The sequence below is a fragment of the Nerophis ophidion genome, linkage group LG15 (assembly GCF_033978795.1).
Source record: "Nerophis ophidion isolate RoL-2023_Sa linkage group LG15, RoL_Noph_v1.0, whole genome shotgun sequence".
Classification (NCBI taxonomy): Eukaryota; Metazoa; Chordata; class Actinopteri; order Syngnathiformes; family Syngnathidae; genus Nerophis; species Nerophis ophidion.
The window spans coordinates 52,551,347-52,572,989 of NC_084625.1; the positions used below are offsets into that span (position 1 = coordinate 52,551,347).

At 44.7% G+C, this 21,643-nt stretch overlaps 1 protein-coding gene across 1 annotated transcript in view; it reads right to left on the minus strand.

The window, feature by feature from the left end:
- Positions 1-21,643, minus strand: part of LOC133569800 (partitioning defective 3 homolog) — a 529,671-nt gene that overhangs the window by 387,494 nt on the left and 120,534 nt on the right. Inside the window, exons 12-13 of the mRNA XM_061922423.1 lie at positions 13,581-13,769; positions 13,320-13,490 (exon numbers count right to left, since the gene is read on the minus strand). Coding sequence (XP_061778407.1) covers positions 13,320-13,490; positions 13,581-13,769 — 360 coding nt within the window. The remainder of the gene's footprint in view (positions 1-13,319; positions 13,491-13,580; positions 13,770-21,643) is intronic.

The following is a 21,643-nucleotide window of genomic DNA, read 5'->3' on the forward strand; positions in this document are numbered from 1 at the left end:
ATAAATGACACAATATGTTACTGCAGACTAATTAGGAGTCTTTGTTTGTTTACTTACTACTAAAAGACAAGTTGTCTAGTATGTTCAACATTTTATTGAAGGACTAAATGACAATAATATTTTTTTGTTCGACTAAAGACAATAATGACATTTTCTTTACGAAAAGTATCGAAATACTTTAGTATGGGTACTAAAATATACCGTATTTCCTTGAATTGCCGCCAGGTATATAGTAAGCGCCTGCCTAGAATTACTGCCGGGTCAAACTCATTTCGCAAAATAATTAGCATATGCCTAGAATTTCCACCGGGTCAAACTCGTCACGTCACGAGTGACACTTCACCTGTCATCATTTTCAAAATGGAGGAGGCTGATTCCAATCATTTGAAATCACATAAAGGGAAGAAGATTAAGAGCTATTCAGTAGGATTTAAGGTCCAAGCTATTGAATATGCTAAAAAGAACAGTAAGCAGCTATGTTTTATTAACATACCGTAGCTGCGTGTGTCAAATGAGTCACTAAATGACTCCCGCCTCCTGGTGGTAGAGGGCGCTAGTGATCCTGCTTGCGACTACTTGGCAGCAGAAGAAGTGACAACAAGCAGCAAGAGTGAGCGGCGATCGTTTATTTTTTAACATGGAGGATTACATATCTAAAATAAAACAGTTTTCTAAACTGGACTTTCAATGGAAGCAGGAGGTAATAAAGGAAGATCTCCATCGAGACAGAGAGACTTTTAAAACTGAAGAAAGATAAGGAAGACTTCTATAAACAAGTTATCGATGCTTTTGATCAGAAGGAGCTGCGCATGGACTTCATTTATAAGTAAAGGTAAGACCATCCATCCATCCATTTTCTACCGCTTATTCCCTTTTGGGGTCGCGGGGGGCGCTGGCGCCTATCTCAGCTACAATTGGGCGGAAGGCGGGGTACACCCTGGACAAGTCGCCACCTCATCGCAGAAGGTAAGACCATAATAAAGTTTTTTTTAATTAAATGTGCTTTTCAGGATGGTATCCTTACATCACACTCATATTTTTAAGCGCAGGCCTACATTTACCGCATGCCTTTGATAAACGTCAGAGTGAGAAGAGTTATTAAATTAATTAGCGCCCTGGTGGCAATTCAAGGAAATACAATAGGTATCTGGATATCCCGAATATTTAATTATATATAAGGTGTAAAAATACTTTAAATTGTGTAAATGAAGCTTAAGTTATCATGATCGGCGACTAGTCGACTGGGATCGGCTTCATCTCAGGAGGAAGCGTAGAGAAACGGAAAGGTTGCTTCCTTTCAACTTGGGATACATTTCCGTGTATTTCCAGTCCAGCGGTTGAAGGTTTCACGCTCGCAGAGGAGATTGCTCGCTCCCATTCCGTATTTATCTACCCAAGAAATGACATTTCCTCTCCCCGCCATCAACATGTTGCCCCACTTCTGCAATCATTCCACATTTCCAAGCACATTACTTTAAAGTCAGTGGAAAATTGCTTCATTTCATGTCGCCCCACTTTATCAACATCCAACACGGTGCTCATCAAAAATGCTTTTCCTTTTTAAAAAAAAAAAAAAAGAGTCATATTTGTGCCGCGCTGCCAAATATGCTAAGAAAAAAGAAAGTTTCTGAAATGTAATTTAACGTTAACACACGTGACCGTGCTTTAACAGAACAAAGTTAGGAAAGGGGGGCGTCTGAAGAATGCAATTATGAAGCTTCAGACAAATTGCCAGTGATCATTTCCCTTGACTATCGGGGGCAGGAGAAGACTTTTTCAAAGTCTTCTTCTGAAGAAGATGAAGCGGAGATAGAGCGCCTGTGAGTGAAATTGGAACACCCGACAGATTATGCATAAAGAACATACTGCATACTGTGTCATTCCATTGAACTAAGTTTGATAGTTCTAGTCCTCTTTAACCAAATCTTGGTCTTTTTTTAGTAGTCAAGACCTTCAGGGATTGTTCTCCAGTTCCACTGTGCTTTGAAGAGCACACAAGAATACTCTGAAGGCTCATGTCTGATGCCAGCAATCACTTCTGAAATGAAAGCTGCAAGCAGCGACGGACGTAGGACTGCTTTGGCTGCTGCCCCCGCAACCCAGGCCCAGATAAGCGGTAGAAGATGGATGGATTATTGCACGGAGAAAAAGTTGTATACACGTGTGTTATACATCAGTCTCATAGACTCTAATGCATTGTGAATATAATGCAGTTGTTGTATTGAAGTGGGAATAGCAAACTTCCTGTTGATTTTAGATGGGGGTGGTCAGCGTATGAAATATAGGTCTCAGTGAGACCTACATTGAGGTTTTTGTTTCATGTGTGTATGACAGTCCTACAGCGTGTTAGAAGCCGTTTTGTCTGAGCAGGAAGCCGCCAAATTGTGACAGAAGTAGCACAACAGCATCAGCACACCAGTTCTTTGCAGGCTAATAAAATCCAAACCAGGGTAGTAATTAAAACTATTTCATTAAATTTTAATCTGAAGGGTTCAATCTCTCTTCTGTGTTTATTTGAAGCCGAAACGACAAACAGCCTCAGAGGAGATAATGTTTGAAAAAAGCGACGTTTTTTAGCGAACTTTTGTATTGAAGGGGGAATTGTAAACTGGGGCGTCAGTGTATGAAATATAGGTCTAACTGAGAAGTACAGAGAGGTTTTTGTTTCATGTTTCTACGACATTCCTACTAGAAGCTAGAAGATAGAGCGCCTGTGAGTGAAATTGGAACACCCAACAGATTACGCATAAAGAACATACTGCATACTGTGTCATTCCATTGAACTATGTTTGATAGTTCTAGTCCTCTTTAACCAAATCTTGGTCTTTTTTTAGTAGTCAAGACCTTCAGGGATTGTTCTCCAGTTCCACGGTGCTTTGAAGAGCACACAAGAATACTCTGAAGGCTCATGTCTGATGCCAGCAATCACTTCTGAAATGAAAGCTGCAAGCAGCGACTGACGTAGGACTGCTTTGGCTGCTGCCCCCGCGACCCAGGCCCAGATAAGCGGTAGAAGATGGATGGATTATTGCACGGAGAAAAAGTTGTATACACGTGTGTTATACATCAGTCTCATAGACTCTAATGCATTGTGAATATAATGCAGTTGTTGTATTGAAGTGGGAATAGCAAACTTCCTGTTGATTTTAGATGGGGGTGGTCAGCGTATGAAATATAGGTCTCAGTGAGACCTACATTGAGGTTTTTGTTTCATGTGTGTATGACAGTCCTACAGCGTGTTAGAAGCCGTTTTGTCTGAGCAGGAAGCCGCCAAATTGTGACAGAAGTAGCACAACAGCATCAGCACACCAGTTCTTTGCAGGCTAATAAAATCCAAACCAGGGTAGTAATTAAAACTATTTAATTAAATTTTAATCTGAAGGGTTCAATCTCTCTTCTGTGTTTATTTGAAGCCGAAACGACAAACAGCCTCAGAGGAGATAATGTTTGAAAAAAGCGACGTTTTTTAGCGAACTTTTGTATTGAAGGGGGAATTGTAAACTGGGGCGTCAGTGTATGAAATATAGGTCTAACTGAGAAGTACAGAGAGGTTTTTGTTTCATGTTTCTACGACATTCCTACTAGAAGCTAGAAGATAGAGCGCCTGTGAGTGAAATTGGAACACCCAACAGATTACGCATAAAGAACATACTGCATACTGTGTCATTCCATTGAACTATGTTTGATAGTTCTAGTCCTCTTTAACCAAATCTTGTTCTTTTTTTTAGTAGTCAAGACCTTCAGGGATTGTTCTCCAGTTCCACGGTGCTTTGAAGAGCACACAAGAATACTCTGAAGGCTCATGTCTGATGCCAGCAATCACTTCTGAAATGAAAGCTGCAAGCAGCGACGGACGTAGGACTGCTTTGGCTGCTGCACCCGCGACTCAGGCCCAGATAAGCGGTAGAAGATGGATGGATTATTACACAGAGAAAAAGTTGTATACACGTGTGTTATACATCAGTCTCATAGTAATAACAGTTGGGAGTTTTATAAGGACGCCTTGGTGCCGCCATTTTGAGACTCTAATGCATTGTGAATATAATGCAGTTGTTGTATTGAAGTGGGAATAGCAATCTTCCTGTTGATTTTAGATGGGGGTGGTCAGTGTATGAAATATAGGTCTCTGTGAGACCTACATTGAGGTTTTTGTTTCATGTGTGTATGACAGTCCTACAGTGTGTTGAAAGCCGTTTTGTCTGAGCAGGAAGCCGCCAGATTGTGACAGAAGTAGCACAACAGCATCAGCACACCAGTTCTTTGCAGGCTAATAAAATCCAAACATGTGTTATACATCAGTCTCATAGTAATAACAGTTGTAAAGTTGCTTGGGCATTTTATAAAGACGCCTTGGTGCCGCCGTTTTGAGACTCTAATGCATTGTGAATATAATGCAGTTGTTGTATTGAAGTGGGAATAGCAAACGTCCTGTTGATTTTAGCCACCGCTGCTGCTCACTGCTCCCCTCACCTCCCAGGGGGTGAGGGTGATGGGTCGGATGCAGAGGATAATCTCACCACAACTAGTGTGTGTTAAAAAAAAAAAAAATATATATATATATATATATATATATATATATATATATATATATATATATATATATATATGTATTTAAAAGAAAAAGATGGGAGAAAAATACCAAAAAAAAAGCATCAGTTTTTTACATTTAAACTCTTACAATCCTTTGTATCATTTTGTCCACCAAATGTTTTAGACTGTGCGTTGATGCAAAAAGGTGAGCTTTGTTGATGTTATTGACTTGTTGGAGTGCTAATCAGGCATATTTGGTCAGTGCATGACTGCTAGCTTATCCATGCTAACATGATATTTAGGCTAGCAGTATGGGTTGGAATTGGGGATTAAAACACCAAAAATGATTCCCGGGTGCGGCCACCACTGCTGCTCACTGCTCTCTCACCTCCCAGGGGGTGAGGGTGATGGGTCGAATGCAGAGGATAATCTCACCACACCTAGTGTGTGTTTAAAAAAAAAAAAAAAAACTATTTAAAATGGAAAAAGATGGTTTGTTTACATTTAAAATATTACCTTCCTTTGTCTCATTTTGACCACCAAATGTTTTATACTGTGCGTGAATGCACAAAGATGAGCTTTGTTGATGTTATTGACTTGTTGGAGTGCTACTCAGGCATATTTGGTCAGTGCACGACTGCAAGCTAATCCATGCTAACATGCTAATGCTATTTAGGCTAGCTGTATGGGTTGGAATTGGGGGTTAAAGCACCAAAAATTATTCCCGAGCGCGGCCACCACTGCTGCTCACTGCTCCCCTCACCTCCCAGGGGGTGAACAAGGGTGATGGGTCGAATGCAGAGTACAATCTCACCACACCTAGTGTGTGTTTAAAAAAATAAAAAATAAAACTATTTAAAATGGAAAAAGATGGTTTGTTTACATTTAAAATCTTATATTCCTTTGTCTCATTTTGTCCCCCAAATGTTTTATACTGTGCGTGAATGCACAAAAGTGAGCTTTGTTGATGTTATTGACTTGTTGGCGTGCTAATCAGGCATATTTGGTCAGTGCATGACTGCAAGCTAATCCATGCTAACATGCTAATGCTATTTAGGCTAGCTGTATGGGTTGGAATTGGGGGTTAAAGCACAAAAAATGATTCCCGAGCGCGGCCACCACTGCTGCTCACTGCTCCCCTCACCTCCCAGGGGGTGAACAAGGGGGATGGGTCGAATGCAGAGGATAATCTCACCACACCTAGTGCGTGTTTAGAAAAAAAAAACAACTATTTAAAATTGAAAAAGATGGTTTGTTTACATTTAAAATTTTATATTCCTTTGTCTCATTTTGTCCACCAAATGTTTTATACTGTGCGTGAATGCACAAAAGTGAGCTTTGTTGATGTTATTGACTTGTTGGCGTGCTAATCAGGCATATTTGGTCAGTGCATGACTGCAAGCTAATCCATGCTAACATGCTAGCTGTATGGGTTGGAATTGGGGGTTAAAGTACCAAAAATGATTCCAGAGCGCGGCCACCACTGCTGCTCACTGCTCCCCTCACCTCCCAGGGGGTGAACGAGGGTGATGGGTCGAATGCACAGGATAATCTCACCACACCTAGTGTGTGTTTAAAAAAAAAAAAAAAACTATTTAAAATGGAAAAAAAAGGTTTGTTTACATTTAAAATGTTATATTCCTTTGTCTCATTTTGTCCACCAAATGTTTTATACTGTACGTGAATGCGCAAAGGTGAGCTTTGTTGATGTTATTGACTTGTTGGCGTAATAATCAGGCATATTTGGTCAGTGCATGACTGCAAGCTAATCCATGCTAACATGCTAAGGCTAGCTGTATGGGTTGGAATTGGGGGTTAAAGCACCAAAAATGATTCCCGAGCGCGGCCACCACTGCTGCTCACTGCTCCCCTCACCTCCCAGGGGGTGAACAAGGGTGATGGGTCGAATGCAGAGGATAATCTCACCACACCTAGTGTGTGTTTAAAAAAATAAATAAACTATTTAAAATGGAAAAAGATGGTTTGTTTACATTTAAAATATTACCTTCCTTTGTCTCATTTTGTCCACCAAATGTTTTATACTGTGCGTGAATGCACAAAAGTGAGCTTTGTTGATGTTATTGACTTGTTGGCGTGCTAATCAGGCATATTTGGTCAGTGCATAACTGCAAGCTAATCCATGCTAACATGCTAATGCTATTTAGGCTAGCTGTATGGGTTGGAATTGGGGGTTAAAGCACCAAAAATGATTCCCAGGTGCGGCCACCACTGCTGCTCACTGCTCCCCTCACCTCCCAGGGGGTGAGGGCGATGGGTCGAATGCAGAGGATAATCTCAACACACATAGTGTGTTTAAAAAAAAAAAAAAAATAAACTATTTAAAATGGAAAAAGATGGTTTGTTTACATTTAAAATATTACCTTCCTTTTTCTCATTTTGTCCACCAAATGTTGTATACTGTACGTGAATGCACAAAGGTGAGCTTTGTTGATGTTATTGACTTGTTAGAGTGCTAATAAGGCATACTTGGTCAGTGCATGACTGCAAGCTAATCCAGGCTAACATGCTAATGCTATTTAGGCTAGCTGTATGGGTTGGAATTGGGGGTTAAAGCACCAAAAATGATTCCCGAGCGCGGCCACCACTGCTGCTCACTGCTCCCCTCACCTCCCAGGGGGTGAACAAGGGTGATGGGTCGAATGCAGAGGACAATCTCACCACACCTAGTGTGTGTTTAAAAAAATAAAAAATAAAACTATTTAAAATGGAAAAAGATGGTTTGTTTACATTTAAAATCTTATATTCCTTTGTCTCATTTTGTCCACCAAATGTTTTATACTGTGCGTGAATGCACAAAAGTGAGCTTTGTTGATGTTATTGACTTGTTGGCGTGCTAATCAGGCATATTTGGTCAGTGCATGACTGCAAGCTAATCCATGCTAACATGCTAATGCTATTTAGGCTAGCTGTATGGGTTGGAATTGGGGGTTAAAGCACCAAAAATGATTCCAGAGCGCGGCCACCACTGCTGCTCACTGCTCCCCTCACCTCCCAGGGGGTGAACAAGGGGGATGGGTCGAATGCAGAGGATAATCTCACCACACCTAGTGTGTGTGTGTGTGTGTGTGTGTGTGTGTGTGTGTGTGTGTGTGTGTGTGTGTGTGTGTGTGCTACTTTACTTTTAGTTTTTACTGTTCAATGTTTGGACCCTGGAGAAAACACGGCCTGGTCCGGCTCAGTTCCGGCACACGTGAGGGCGGAGCCTGCAGGAGCGAGCGATGATGAAAGCGGTGTAATTTCCACGGAGTGAGACGGGCCGGATGTGCCGCGGTCCCTGTGATGCATTAGCGAGCGCGCTCCCCTGCAGACAATGATGGATCTGATTCATTCCAACGCTGGCCCCCGGCGCTCGCTCCCATTCGGCGGGCTGACAGTGGCAAACTGGTGCCGGTTCCTCACACGCTATCTGAGCCGGGGCAGGGGTCCGGCGCTGGAGATGAGGCCGGTCCGTGCTATTAGGAGATGTCTGGATCTTACATTCTTAATTAAGTCTTCCCTTCCGCCGCGGCTCTTGAGAAACGTCAAAGTGGCGTGATGGCATCTTTTTTTTAAATGACCTTTTCAGAACCAACTTCCTGTCTGTTTATTTGGATTTTAATGGACGGCGTCTAATGCACGCTCCGCACAAATTGATTACAAAGCTCTCTGCCGCGCCATCGGTGCGTCCCACGTGGTGCACAAGTACCGGATTTTTCGGACTATAAGTCGCAGTTTTTTTCATAGTTTGGCCGGGGGTGCGACATATTCTTTCGAGCGACTTTTGTGTGAAACTATTAACACATTACCAAAACCACAAGACTCAAAATTGTGCTGTAGCGCAATTTTTGCATAAAACACAGAAAAATATGCTGCTAGGAAGAAAACACAGACAAAACTTCTTGTAACTTCCGGTAAGAATGTCAGAGAGACCTGAAACAAAAACTTCTATGTAGGTCTCACTTAGACCTACATTTTAATAATCGACATCCGTCAGCAAAAGTCAACAGGAAGTGAAAAATTACCCCTTCAAAATAAAAGTTTTGTAAACACCTGTCACCTTTTTTCAAACGTTATCTTCTCTGAGCGCGTTTGTCGTTTCGGCTTCAAACTCGCACAGGACAGAATTTGAACCCTTCTGATTAAAAGTTATTGAAAGAGTTTTGATTACTGCTCCGGTTTGGATTTTACGCGCCTTCAAAAAACCCCTGCACAAATTTTCCTAAAAAATGTCATTTTTGCCTCTTCGAGCTGTAATTTGACCTCCCTTAAAATGCTTCAGAGTGCAAGTTAAAGCACTATTATGCAAAGCGAAAGCCATTTATCAACAACATCCAGAAAAAAACAATCTGTAAATTCACCCCCTTAACATGCTTCAAAACTCACCAAATTTTACACACACATCAGGACTGGCGAAAATGGCCATCTAATAAAAAATCAAACCCCAAAAGTCAAAATTGCGCTCCAGCGCCCCCTAGGAAAAAACCCAGACAAAACTGCTTGTAACTTCTGTTAGGAATGTCGTAGAGACATGAAACAAAGACCTCTATGTAGGTCTGACTTAGACCAGGGCTTGGCAGCGGCCAAAGGCGGACCCCGACCAATGCTGCTTGCAGCTTTAATGTTAATTTGATATTGCCTAGAGGGCCTAATTAAATTACAGGGCGCGGGCCAGAGTTTGACACCCATGACATATCCAAACTAGAAAAGTGATTTCATGTTAATCTTGTTGGTTCTTTTTGGAGTTCTCTATTTGCAGATGGACTTGAACATTTTCCACACGAATGGCGGGGATCTCTGGCCAATATAGATCTTTTTTTATTAAACCGTCTGTAATATATGGAGTTATGAGGCAGTTTTAAGATATTGGTCATCTTTTAAAGTGACCCTAGCTGTGACTATTGACTCTTAAATACTGCTTTGCATTTCAGTTTTTGACAATCGAATAAGAATAATGCATTTAAAATCACACATACTGAGACACTCATACGGTATTTAAAGCGTATATTCATAAGGGTCTCAATATCCGTGACTATTTGCCTATGACAGATCTCAAAGGCAGTTGCAAGACATATTCCGTTATCTGTCCCCCCACCCTCCAGTGTTATTCAGCCAAGCTGTCAATCAGAAGCCAGCAAAAGGGCTGCATAGATAATAGATCAAGGCCCACTGTGGCCAAAGCCAATCACGCCAAGGATTTGGGGAAATGTGAGATGCTATCCCCTCGCCGCCACGGGAAATGGGACTGTTTGAAGACGTTGCTGCTTTTTAGGTCATTTCATAAAAGTTATCGGTGAATTATTCGGAAGCTCTGGAATGGATTAAAAGAGGAAGTGCATTTTTTTTTGGTAGGGGGGGATATTTCCTATCATTCCCAATCCTTATCTAAGGCAAGAACACATCTCATTTTTAATGCATTTTAACTCGTAAACGAGAGTAACTTAAAGTTGGCTAACAATTGAGTCAAAGGGAGATCCTCTATCTACTACACACACACACACACACACACACACACACACCCTGTTTCCATATGAGTTGGGAAATTGTGTTAGATGTAAATATAAACAGAATACAATGATTTGCAAATCATTTTCAAGCCATATTCAATTGAATATGCTACAAAGACAACATATTTGATATTCAAACTCATAAACTTTATTTTTTTTTGCAAATAATAATTAACTTACAATTTCATGGCTGCAACACGTGCCAAAGTAGTTGGGAAAGGGCATGTTCACCACTGTGTTACATCACCTTTTCTTTTAACAACACTCAATAAATGTTTGGGAACTGAGGAAACTAATTGCTGAAGTTTTGAAAGTGGAATTCTTTCCCATTCTTGTTTTATGTAGAGCTTCAGTGAAGTGAAGTGAATTATATTTATATAGCGCTTTTCTCCAGTGATTCAAAGCACTTTACATAGTGAAACCCAATATCTAGATTACATTTAAACCAGTGTGGGTGGCACTGGGAGCCGGTGGGTAAAGTGTCTTGCCCAAGGACACAACGGCAGTGACTAGGATGGCAGAAGCGGGAATCGAACCTGCAACCCTCAAGTTGCTGGCACGGCCACTCTACCAACCGAGCTAAACCGCCCCTTAACAACACTCAATAAACGTTTGGGAACTGAGGAAACTAATTGTTGATGATGATTATTTGCACATCAAATATGTTGTCTTTGTAGCATATTCAACTGAATATGGGTTGAAAAGGATTTGCAAATCATTGTATTCCGTTTATATTTACAAAAAAAGTCTGCGGGCTATAGAGCGTTTTCCGTTCGGGCTCCAGTACTCTGGAATGCCCTCCCGGTAACAGTTCGAGATGCTACCTCAGTAGAAGCATTTAAGTCTAACCTTAAAACTCATCTGTATACTCTAGCCTTTAAATAAACCTCCTTTTTTAGACCAGTTGATCTGCCGCTTCTTTTCATTTTTCTCCTCTGTCCCACCCCTCCCTTGTGGAGGGGGTCCGGTCCGATGACCATGGATGAAGTACTGGCTGTCCAGAGTCGAGACCCAGGATGGACCGCTCGCCTGTGTATCGGTTGGGGACATCTCTACGCTGCTGATCCGCCTCCGCTTGGGATGGTTTCCTGTGGACGGGACTCTCGCTGCGGTCTTGGATCCGCTTTGAACTGAACTCTCGCGGCTGTGTTGGAGCCACTATGGATTGAACTTTCACAGTATCATGTTAGACCCGCTCCACATCCATTGCTTTCGGTCCCCTAGAGCAGGGGCGCCCACACTTTTTCTGCAGGCGAGCGACTTTTCAATTGACCAAGTCGAGGAGATCCAACTCATTCCTATTTATAATTTATATTTATTTATTTATGAAAGAGACATTTTTGTTAACAAGTTAAATGTGTTTAATGATAATACAAGCATGTTTAACACACATAGATTCCTTTCTTTCATGAAGACAAGAATATAAGTTGGTGTATTACCTGATTCTGATGACTTGCATTGATTGGAATTAGACAGTGGTGCTGAAACGTCCGCATTTTCAAATGGAGGAGAAAAAAAGTCCTCCTTTCTGTCCAATACCACATGAAAGTGGTTGGTTTTTGGCATCTCATTTGTCCAACTTGCATACTCCTTTTCAAACACTTTGTTATGAGAGTAGCATATGTGTGTGGCCCTTTGATGTCTGGCAGCAGGTGAGTGACGTCAGTGAGTGTGCGGGTGGGCAAGCAAGTGAGAAAGCGGTCGCTGAGGGTGGGGGAGAAATACATTGGCATCAAACTCCGTAGCTTGCTAGCTTTCTGAGACTCTTATTTTGTTAGCACAGGCAGGATGAAACAGGTCTTTTATGGTGAAGACAGGAACTGTGCAGTCGGTCTTTAGAGTTTTGACAGTAGGTACGGAGTCTCTAGAAATAAAATGTGTTTCTCTGCGTCCGCCCTGTTAATGATTTTTTTCTTAAATATGAGCTCGCAGCAGCCAGCGTCATCTCACAAGATCCTCGGGTGCCGAGAATGTCAAACAACTGACGAAAGTGAAGTCTTGGTATGATTGATGAAGCATTTAAGTCTCATCTTAAAACTCATCTGTATACTCTAGCCTTTAAATAGACCTCCTTTTTAGACCAGTTGATCTGCCGCTTCTTTTCTTTCTCCTATGTCCCCCCCTCCCTTGTGGAGGGGGTCCGGTCCGATGACCATGGATGAAGTACTGACTGTCCAGAGTCGAGACCCAGGATGGACCGCTCGTCGGGACCCAGGATGGACCGCTCGCCTGTATCGGTTGGGGACATCTCTACGCTGCTGATCCGCTTGAGATGGTTTCCTGTGGACGGGACTCTCACTGCTGTCTTGGAGCCACTATGGATTGAACTTTCACAGTATCATGTTAGACCCGCTCGACATCCATTGCTTTCGGTCCCCTAGAGGGGGGGGGGTGCCCACATCTGAGGTCCTCTCCAAGGTTTCTCATAGTCAGCATTGTCGCTGGCGTCCCACTGAATGTGAATTCTCCCTGCCCACTGGGTGTGAGTTTTCCTTGCCCTTTTGTGGGTTCTTCCGAGGATGTTGTAGTCGTAATGATTTGTGCAGTCCTTTGAGACATTTGTGATTTGGGGCTATATAAATAAACATTGATTGATTGATTGATTGATTGCTCATTTTTATGTACATTTTTTAATGCCTGGCTTGAGATCGACTGACACACCCTCCGAGATCGACCAGTCGATCGCGATCGACGTAATGCCCACCCCTGGGCTAGAGGGGGGGGGGGGTTGCCCACATTTGAGGTCCTCTCCAAGGTTTCTCATAGTCAGCCTTGTCACTGGCGTCCCACTGGGTGTGAGTTTTCCTTGCCCTTTTGTGGGTTCTCCCGAGGATGTCGTAGTCGTAATGGTTTGTGCAGTCCTTTGAGACATTTTGTGACTTAGGGCTATATAAATAAACATTGATTGATCTAACAGAATTTCCCAACTCATATGGAAATGGGGTTTGTATATAGAAAACTTTCCAGGAAGAGGTGAAAAACGAGAACTGTGGGAATTCCGGGAATTTTTCTTAACTTGGATAAATGGTAGTTTGACTGTCCAAGGTGAGTGGAGGGTTTGCAAGGTGGAAGGCTTTCGAATTGGTGGAGAAATGTCAGAATTGTGCAAGTTGGAAAAATGGCCCATTCATTTTCAATGGGAAACATGTCCCGGAAAACTGGGTAATCTGGGATATTTTCTATTTTTCGGGGTGATACAAACGTTTTGACGATTGAATGGTTCCTCAAGGATGACAATTCTCACAAAAATGAAGACAAATCAACAAACATGAGAGCAGTTCCTACCTCTTGGTTTTGTCCCAGCCGCCGGGCGACGATGAGTTGGATCATCCCTCGCTTGTTGCCTTCCACCGACATTGATTTCCGTAGCGTTTCCATGGCTTCCTGATTGGTATTCCCCAGCAGTGACTCCCCGTTGACGGCGATGAGTTGGTCGTTTATGCGCAGCCGCCCATCCTGTCCATCAACAAATAAACAAACCCCAATGTAACCGTGGACGTGGTGTTCGGAGCATTAGAGTTTTTCAGAGTCAAAGTTGTCACTTGCCTTGCTGGCCGCGCCACCGTTGATGATGGATTTGACGAAAATGCCCAAGTCGGCGTGGCTCTCCTTGGATCGGTTGCCTTTGACGCTGACCCCCAGGCCTGCGGAACCCGAGTCGTTGAGGGGGATCTCGAAGGTCATGAACTCTCGCGTACCGTCCGGGGTCAAGACCAGGTCATCATCACCCGCTTGCTGTGGACAAGTTAGGGACTGGTGTCAGAACCAATCCAAAAATGCTAAAGTTCAGAAAAGAACAGACTGTTGTCGAGCTTGGCTGTGTCAAGAGGTCTTGTTCACTGCGTCCAGGTTCAGAGCTCCAGTTCTAGGACTTTGTAATTGGCCGGATTAAGTCAATTTGAAGTAAACCTCAGAGACCCACAGAAGGCCATTCGAAAACCTTCATTCTGGCCTGATTTACCCATTCCTTTATCACTTTTGATGTGTGTTTGGGGTCTTTTTCCTGTTGGAACACCCAACTGTGCCCAAGGCCCAAGCTCTGGGCTAATGATTTTAGCTTGGAGGTAATCCTCCTTTTTCATTGTCACATTTAAAGCAGCAGTTCCATTGGCAGCAAAACAGACCCAAAGCATAATACTACCACCACCATGCTTGACGGTAGGTGTGGTGTTCCTGTGATTAAAGGCCTCACCTTTTCTCCTCCAAACATACTGCTGGGTATTGTGGCCAAAAAGCTCCATTTTTGTTTCATTTGACCACAGAAAATTCCTCCAGAAGGTCTTATCTTTCGGATCAGAAGTACTTTATTAATCCCTGATTGGGAAATTAAAATTTCCAGCACGATCCCTTTCAAGAGCAGACAAACTTTACAGGGAGACAGAACAGGATCGCTGACGGGTATGCCAACTTCCGGCGGTGAGATACAGGTAGACAATGGGGGGAGGGTCGGTCTAAGCCTGGGCACCTGGAGAGGGGGTCCAGACTGAGGCCAAGGGATAAAAACAACTCATAGCATATTTGTATATGTGATGTAAGGAGTTGTAACATACATCAATCTTTAATGGTTCTGTGAGAACGTGTCACAGACTGGTACTGGTCCCAGGACCGGACCTGTCGTTGGGGACCAGTGATTTAGACGCTTGTGGCAGATTAGTGAAGAGCGTGAGGATTAAAGGCCTCATAATTTCTCTCCCAAACATATTACTGGGTATTGTGACCAAAAGGCTTGATTTTTGTTTCATCTGACATCACATGGACAAATATAAGACCTTCTGAAGAAAAGTTCTGTGGTCAGATGAAACAAAAATGGAGCTGTTTGGCCACAATACCCAGCAATATGTTACTTTAATCCCAGGAACACCATCCCTACCGTCAAGCATGGTGGTGGTAGTATTATGCTCTGGGCCTGTTTTGCTGCCTATGGAACTGCTGCTTTACAGAGAGTAAATGGGACAATGACCTCCAAATTATTCAGGACAAACTAAAATCATCAGCCCGGAGGTTGGGTCTTGGGTGTAGTTGGGTGTTCAGACAGGACAATGACCCCAAACACACCTCAAAAGTGGTAAAGGAATGGCGAGAATTGATGTTTGACCCAGAAGGTCTAATCATTGTCCATGCGATGTCAGATGAAACAAAAATGGAGCTGTTTGGCAACAATACCCAGGAATATGTATGGAGGAGGACAGGTGAGGCTTTTAATCCCAGGAACACCATGCCTACCGTAAAGCATGGCGGTAGTAGTGTTATGCTCTGGGCCTGTTTTGCTGCCAATCGAACTGGTGCTTTACAAAGAGTAAATGGGACAACAAAAAAGGAGGATTAGCTCCAAATTCTTCAGGACAAGCTCAAATCATCAGCCGGAGGTTGAGTCTTGGGTGTAGTTTGGTGTTCCAACAGGACAATGACCCCCAAACACAAAATAACAGTTGTAGAAATGATTAGAAACTCAAGACAGCCATGACATGATGTTCCTTACAAGTATATGTACTAGGGGTGTAACGGTACTATATTTCTATTAAACCGTTTTGGTACGGGGGTTTCGAACGAGTTTCCACACAGACATATTAGGTAGCGCACCGCAGGTTGTGTAAAAAATGCACACGGCAGGCTAGCAGCGACCGGGCTAGGACAACATGTAAAAGCCAGAGCTGGAAGACCCTCCTGTCTCGTTAACATCCCACGTTTGGGAACACTTCGGCTTCGCGGTGCGATACAACAATGGAGGACGGAGGTTTGCCGACATTGTTGAGCAGCAGTAGGGTACGCTTCTGACAACACGTCAAACATGCTAACCCATTTGAAGCGGCGGCACCACCCCCAAGTCAACCTCGCTTTTAGGAAGAGATGGAGGAGCGTGGTGCAAACATCGCATTCCAGCAGCCTCTCCTCGGCCAGCCAGGCAGGGCTAAAGCAATAACAAATGTTTTCATAGCAGCACATTTAAGACCATCCATCCATTTTTATACTGATTGTCACGTTCGAGGTCGCGAGGGGTTGCTGTATTGCATTAAAAATAGATTTTGACCCACTTCTATGGTGGAAGAAAAATAAGCCCATATATCCTCTTACTACCAAGTTTGCCAGGCTGTGTGTGTACCGTTCCACCCCTAATATGTATACTTTTGACCAGGACTGTATTTAAATGAGAGCCAGGTGGATGGCCGCTAGGTGTGTGGCCCTCACAGCTGCTAGGAGGAGGTGTTAAGCCCAGGGAAGTTAGAACATAAGGTGTGCATTTTTTCCCTCCTTTCTTCCACAGGCTGAGGAGTTATTAGAATGCAGCGGTGCGTTCAGGTGAAAGCTCTTTTCAACCGCGGTCCCCACACACCCTCCTTTTTGTTCTGCCTTTTTCCTCTCATTTCGGACACCTGTCAGTACGACCCGCCGGTGGGGTTTTGGTCCACCACCGCAGCCTTCAGAGCATCACCATCCGTTAAATCCCACCGTCCCTCAACACCTCCCGAAAGCCACCGCTCTTATCAGGTAAAGATCTTTTGTGCATGATTAAACAAGCAGCGAGATCAAATTTGAATATAAATGTCAATAAGCAGAATTTGATATTGAAACCAATAATAAATATCCCCTTACATGTAATTAAATGTGGCGCATTTTTATCATCGCCACGCCTTTAAAATATATATTTTTTTTATTTTACTTGAAAACAAATAAAAGTAATATATTGTCCGCCCGATTGTAGCTGAGATAGGCGCCAGCGCCCCCCGCGACCCCGAAAGGGAATAAGCGGTAGAAAATGGATGGATGGATGGATATTGTAGCCCCCAGAAAAAAAAATTGCTATTTTTAACTTTTATTACCAATCTTAAGATGACTAACACAGGCAGTACGGTGGAACAGGGGTTACTGCATGCGCCTCACACTACCAAGGTCCTGAGTAGTCCTGAGTTCGATCCTGCGCTCGGGATCTTTCTGTGTGGGGTTCGCATGTTCTCCCCGTGACTGCGTGGGCTTCCTCGCACCTCCAAAGACATGCACCTGGGGATAGGCCCCTCCCACCTACAAAGACATGCACCTGGGGATAGGCTCCTCCCACCTCCAAATACATGCACCTGAGGATAGGCCCCTCCCACCTCCAAATACATGCACCTGAGGATAGACCCCTCCCACCTCCAAACACATGCACCTGGGGGTGGGCTCCTCACACCTCCAAAGTCATGCACCTGGGGATAGGCCCCTCCCACCTCCAAATGCATGCACCTGGGGCTAGGCTCCTCCCACCTCCAAAGACATGCACCTGGGGCTAGGCTCCTCCCACCTCCAAAGACATGCACCTGGGGATAGGCTCCTCCCACCTCCAAGTACATGCACCTGGGGATAGGCTCCTCCCACCTCCAAAGACATGCACCTGGGGCTAGGCTCCTCCCCCCTCCAAAGACATGCATCTGGGGCTAGGCTCTTCCCACCTCCAAATACACGCACCTGGGGATGGGCTCCTCCCACTTCCAAATACACGCACCTGGGGATGGGCTCCTCCCACTTCCAAAGACATGCACCTAGGGATAGGTTGATTGGCAACACTAAATCTGCCCTAGAGTGTGAATGCCGTCTATCTGTGTTGGCCTTGGATGAGGTCCAGGGTGTGCCCCGGACCCAATTTAATGACTCATATTTGACACACGCAGCTACGGTATATTAATAAAACATAGCTGCTTACTGTTCTTTTTAGCATATTCAATAGCTTGGACCTTACATCCTACTGAATAGCTCTTAATCTTCTTCCCTTTATGCGATTTCAAATGATTGAAATCAGCCTCTTCCATTTTGAAAATGATGACAGGGGAAGTGTCACTCGTGACGTGACGAGTTTGACCCGGTGGAAATACTAAGCATATGCTAATTATTTGGCGAAGTGAGTTTGACCCGGCAGTAATTCAAGGAAATACGGTATACTAGTACAAGAGATTTGAGGCCGTATCGCCCATCCCGACACTGATATGATGCAATGGACTTCTACGATCGTAATAAAGCAGTTGGTTGCACCCGGAAAGTAAATTGCCAAAAGAGTCAGGACTGATGATTCATCGTTGGGGTCAATCTGAACCTTCACTGAATATGAGCCAGCGACATTAAAACAACATCCAGACAAACATCCCCCAGAGAGGCTTTTAGGCAGAAGGTAAAAATAGTCTTGGGATGGACTCTGATTCATGATGTGCGCTTGAGGCGGGAGTGCTGCGGCACACGCCACGATGACGGAATAACCGCCCACTGAAGAGTTGTGGGAATAGCGGGCCGAGGCAGGAAGATGAGAGAGCAGCCTAACATTTTCATTAGACAGGAAAAGAGAGCTGCTGGCTGAGGACTCGACACAAGTGTCAGGCAGCCTGACACTTGTGTCGAGTCCACAGACAAAACTCTTGTCAAACTCACACTGAACTAGAAATACTGACCGACCCTCTTTTGGCTTCAGCTGAGCTTATTAAAGTATGTCATAGGGCCGGGGTCTGCAACCTGCCACTGCCCTGCCTCCCTATGGTCATGAGCTTTAGGTTATGACCGGAAGGACAAGAAATGAGTTTGGGTCTCTCCCTTAGAGATAGGGTGAGGAACTCTGTCATCCGGGGGTGGGGGGTTCAAAGTAAAGCCGCTGCTCCTCCACATGGAGAGGACCCAGGTGAGGTGGTTCAGGCATCTGGTTAGGATGCCACCCGAACGCCTCCCTAGGGAGGTGTTTAGGGCACGTCTGACCGGGGATGTCTCAGGACAGACTATGTCTCCCAGCTGGCCTGGGAACGACTCGGGAGGAGCTGGACGAAGTGGCCGGGGAAAGAGAAGTCTGGGCTTCCCTACTTAGGCTGCTGCCCCCCGCTAGGATAAGCGGAAGAAGATGGACAGAACGGGGGCGCAAGGGAGCGTACTCTTTTGATCCGTCACAAAAAGTGCATGTGCTGCTGAGCTCTTTTTACAAGAGCTCCGGTGTCTAGGGACCGGCTCTTACTGTCAGTTATCTGTACCCCCGGGAACTTGGTGCTGCTTACCACCCCCAATGCTGTGCCACGCAACGTGACAACTTCTCTGGCTTCGGGGTTTTGTATAGTCTGTTGTCAAAGTGAAGTGAAGTGAATTATATTTATATAGCGCTTTTTCTCTAGTGACTCAAAGCGCTTTACATAGTGAAACCCAATATCTAAGTTACATTTAAAGCAGTGTGGGTGGCACTGGGAGCAGTGCCTTGCCCAAGGAAACAACGGCAGTGAGTAGGATGGCGGGAATCGAACCTGCAACCCTCAAGTTGCTGGCGCGGCCACTCTACCAACCGAGCTAAAAGTATCGATCAGATCCGAGGACAAACATGTCGATCGGGACTATGTCTGACTATGAAAACATGTCTCTCATACATTTATTTTCTATAACTTAACGCCTGTAACAACTTTTGTTAAGAACCCGAATGAATTCTGGATTTGTTTCGTCTTCCTCGCTTTGACGTCAGCGCCCTTGGTGCCTCCCTAGGGAGGTGTTTAGGGCACGTCTGACCGGGGATGTCTCAGGACGGACTATGTCTCCCGGCTGGCCTGGGAACGACTCGGGAGGAGCTGGACGAAGTGGCCGGGGAGAGGGAAGACTGTGCTTCCCTGCTTAGGCTGCTGCCCCCGCGCCCCGACCTAGGATAAGCGGAATAAGATGGACAGAACGGGGGGCAAGGGAGCCGTGCTTTTTCCATCCGTCACAAAAAGTGCATGTGCTGCTGAGCTCTTCTTAGAAGAGCTCCGGTGTCTAGGGACCGGCTCATATTGTCACTTATCTGCAGCCCCAGGAACTTGGTGCTGCTTACCACCCCCAATGCTGTGCCACGCAACGTGACAACTTCTCTGGCTTCGGGGTTTTGTATAGTCTGTTGTCAAAGTGAAGTGAAGTGAATTATATTTATATAGCGCTTTTTCTCTAGTGACTCAAAGCGCTTTACATAGTGAAACCCAATATCTAAGTTACATTTAAACCAGTGCGGGTGGCACTGGGAGCAGGTGGGTAAAGTGTCTTGCCCAAGGACAGAACGGCAGAGACTAGGATGGCGGGAATCGAACCTGCAACCCTCAAGTTGCTGGCGCGGCCACTCTACCAACCGAGCTAAAAGTATCGATCAGATCCGAGGACAAACATGTCGATCGGGACTATGTCTGACTATGAAAACATGTCTCTCATACATTTATTTTCTATAACTTAACGCCTGTAACAACTTTTGTTAAGAACCCGAATGAATTCTGGATTTGTTTCGTCTTCCTCGCTTTGACGTCAGCGCCCTTGGTGCCTCCCTAGGGAGGTGTTTAGGGCACATCTGACCGGGGATGTCTCAGGACGGACTATGTCTCCCGGCTGGCCTGGGAACGACTCGGGAGGAGCTGGACGAAGTGGCCGGGGAGACGGAAGACTGTGCTTCCCTGCTTAGGCTGCTGCCCCCGCGCCCCGACCTAGGATAAGCGGAATAAGATGGACAGAACGGAGGGCAAGGGAGCCGTGCTTTTTCCATCCGTCACAAAAAGTGCATGTGCTGCTGAGCTCTTCTTACAAGAGCTCCGGTGTCTAGGGAACTTGGTGCTGCTTACCATCTCCAATGCTTCGGGGTTTTATATAGTCTGTTGTCAAAGTATCGATCAGATCCGAGGACAAACATGTCGATCGGGACTATGTCGGACTATGAAAACATGTCTCTCATACATTTATTTTCTATAACTTAACGCCTGTAACAACTTTTGTTAAGAACCCGAATGAATTCTGGATTTGTTTCGTCTTCCTGGCTTTGACGTCAGCGCCCTGGGTGCCCCGCCCCAAGGGATCCTGCGTGACAATACCTATCGCACCTGGGCAATTACACCCATGGCTGACTTCTTTTAGCCTCTTTGCATTTATTCCCAATGACCTTTTTTGTCTGCACACCACGCCAAGTCTGGAAAGAACTTACCAGCAGTCTTTAATTGTCCCAGGCACAATGTGTGTGTGTGTGTGTGTGTGTGTGTGTGTGTGTGTGTGTGTGTGTGTGTGTGTGTGCGTGTGTGTGAAGAGAGCTAATTGTGATTAATTTCTCTGGTTCTCGCCTCCACGAGGCGTTTGCTTGCCGGCACCTGCTCGCCACACCTTCCTCCTCCGCACGTGACGAGGCCAGTCGGGCGGAAAGGAAATGAAAAGGCTAATTAAGCGGAGAACGGAGAGGAAGGGTCGCTCCTTTTCCCGGCTAATGAACGAGAGTCTCCGGTGGTCGTCCTGCTGTGTCGGTGTGTTGGTAAGCCACAACGCCCGTAGTGAAGCCTCTCTCTGGCCTAACAAACTTATTACTTAGCGACATACCCTTCTTGCATAATGGGACACGGATTTATTTTTATTTTTTATTGGATTCTCTGCGCCGCACCAAAGCAGAAATGGTGTGTATCGCACACTTGGTCATGGATCATGTTTCTTGTACGCTGGCGTCGCACCCCGCTTTTCCCGACATTCCGTAATACCGTTTTTCTATTGAAAAAACGGTTACTACTTCAACATTTCTTAACTGATTTAAACAATTCCAACAATAACAAATTGAGCTCATTCATGATCCTAATATTATTTGTTATAAATCCCACTTTTCCCCAAAATTCCCAAATTTCCAGGAAGTTCCC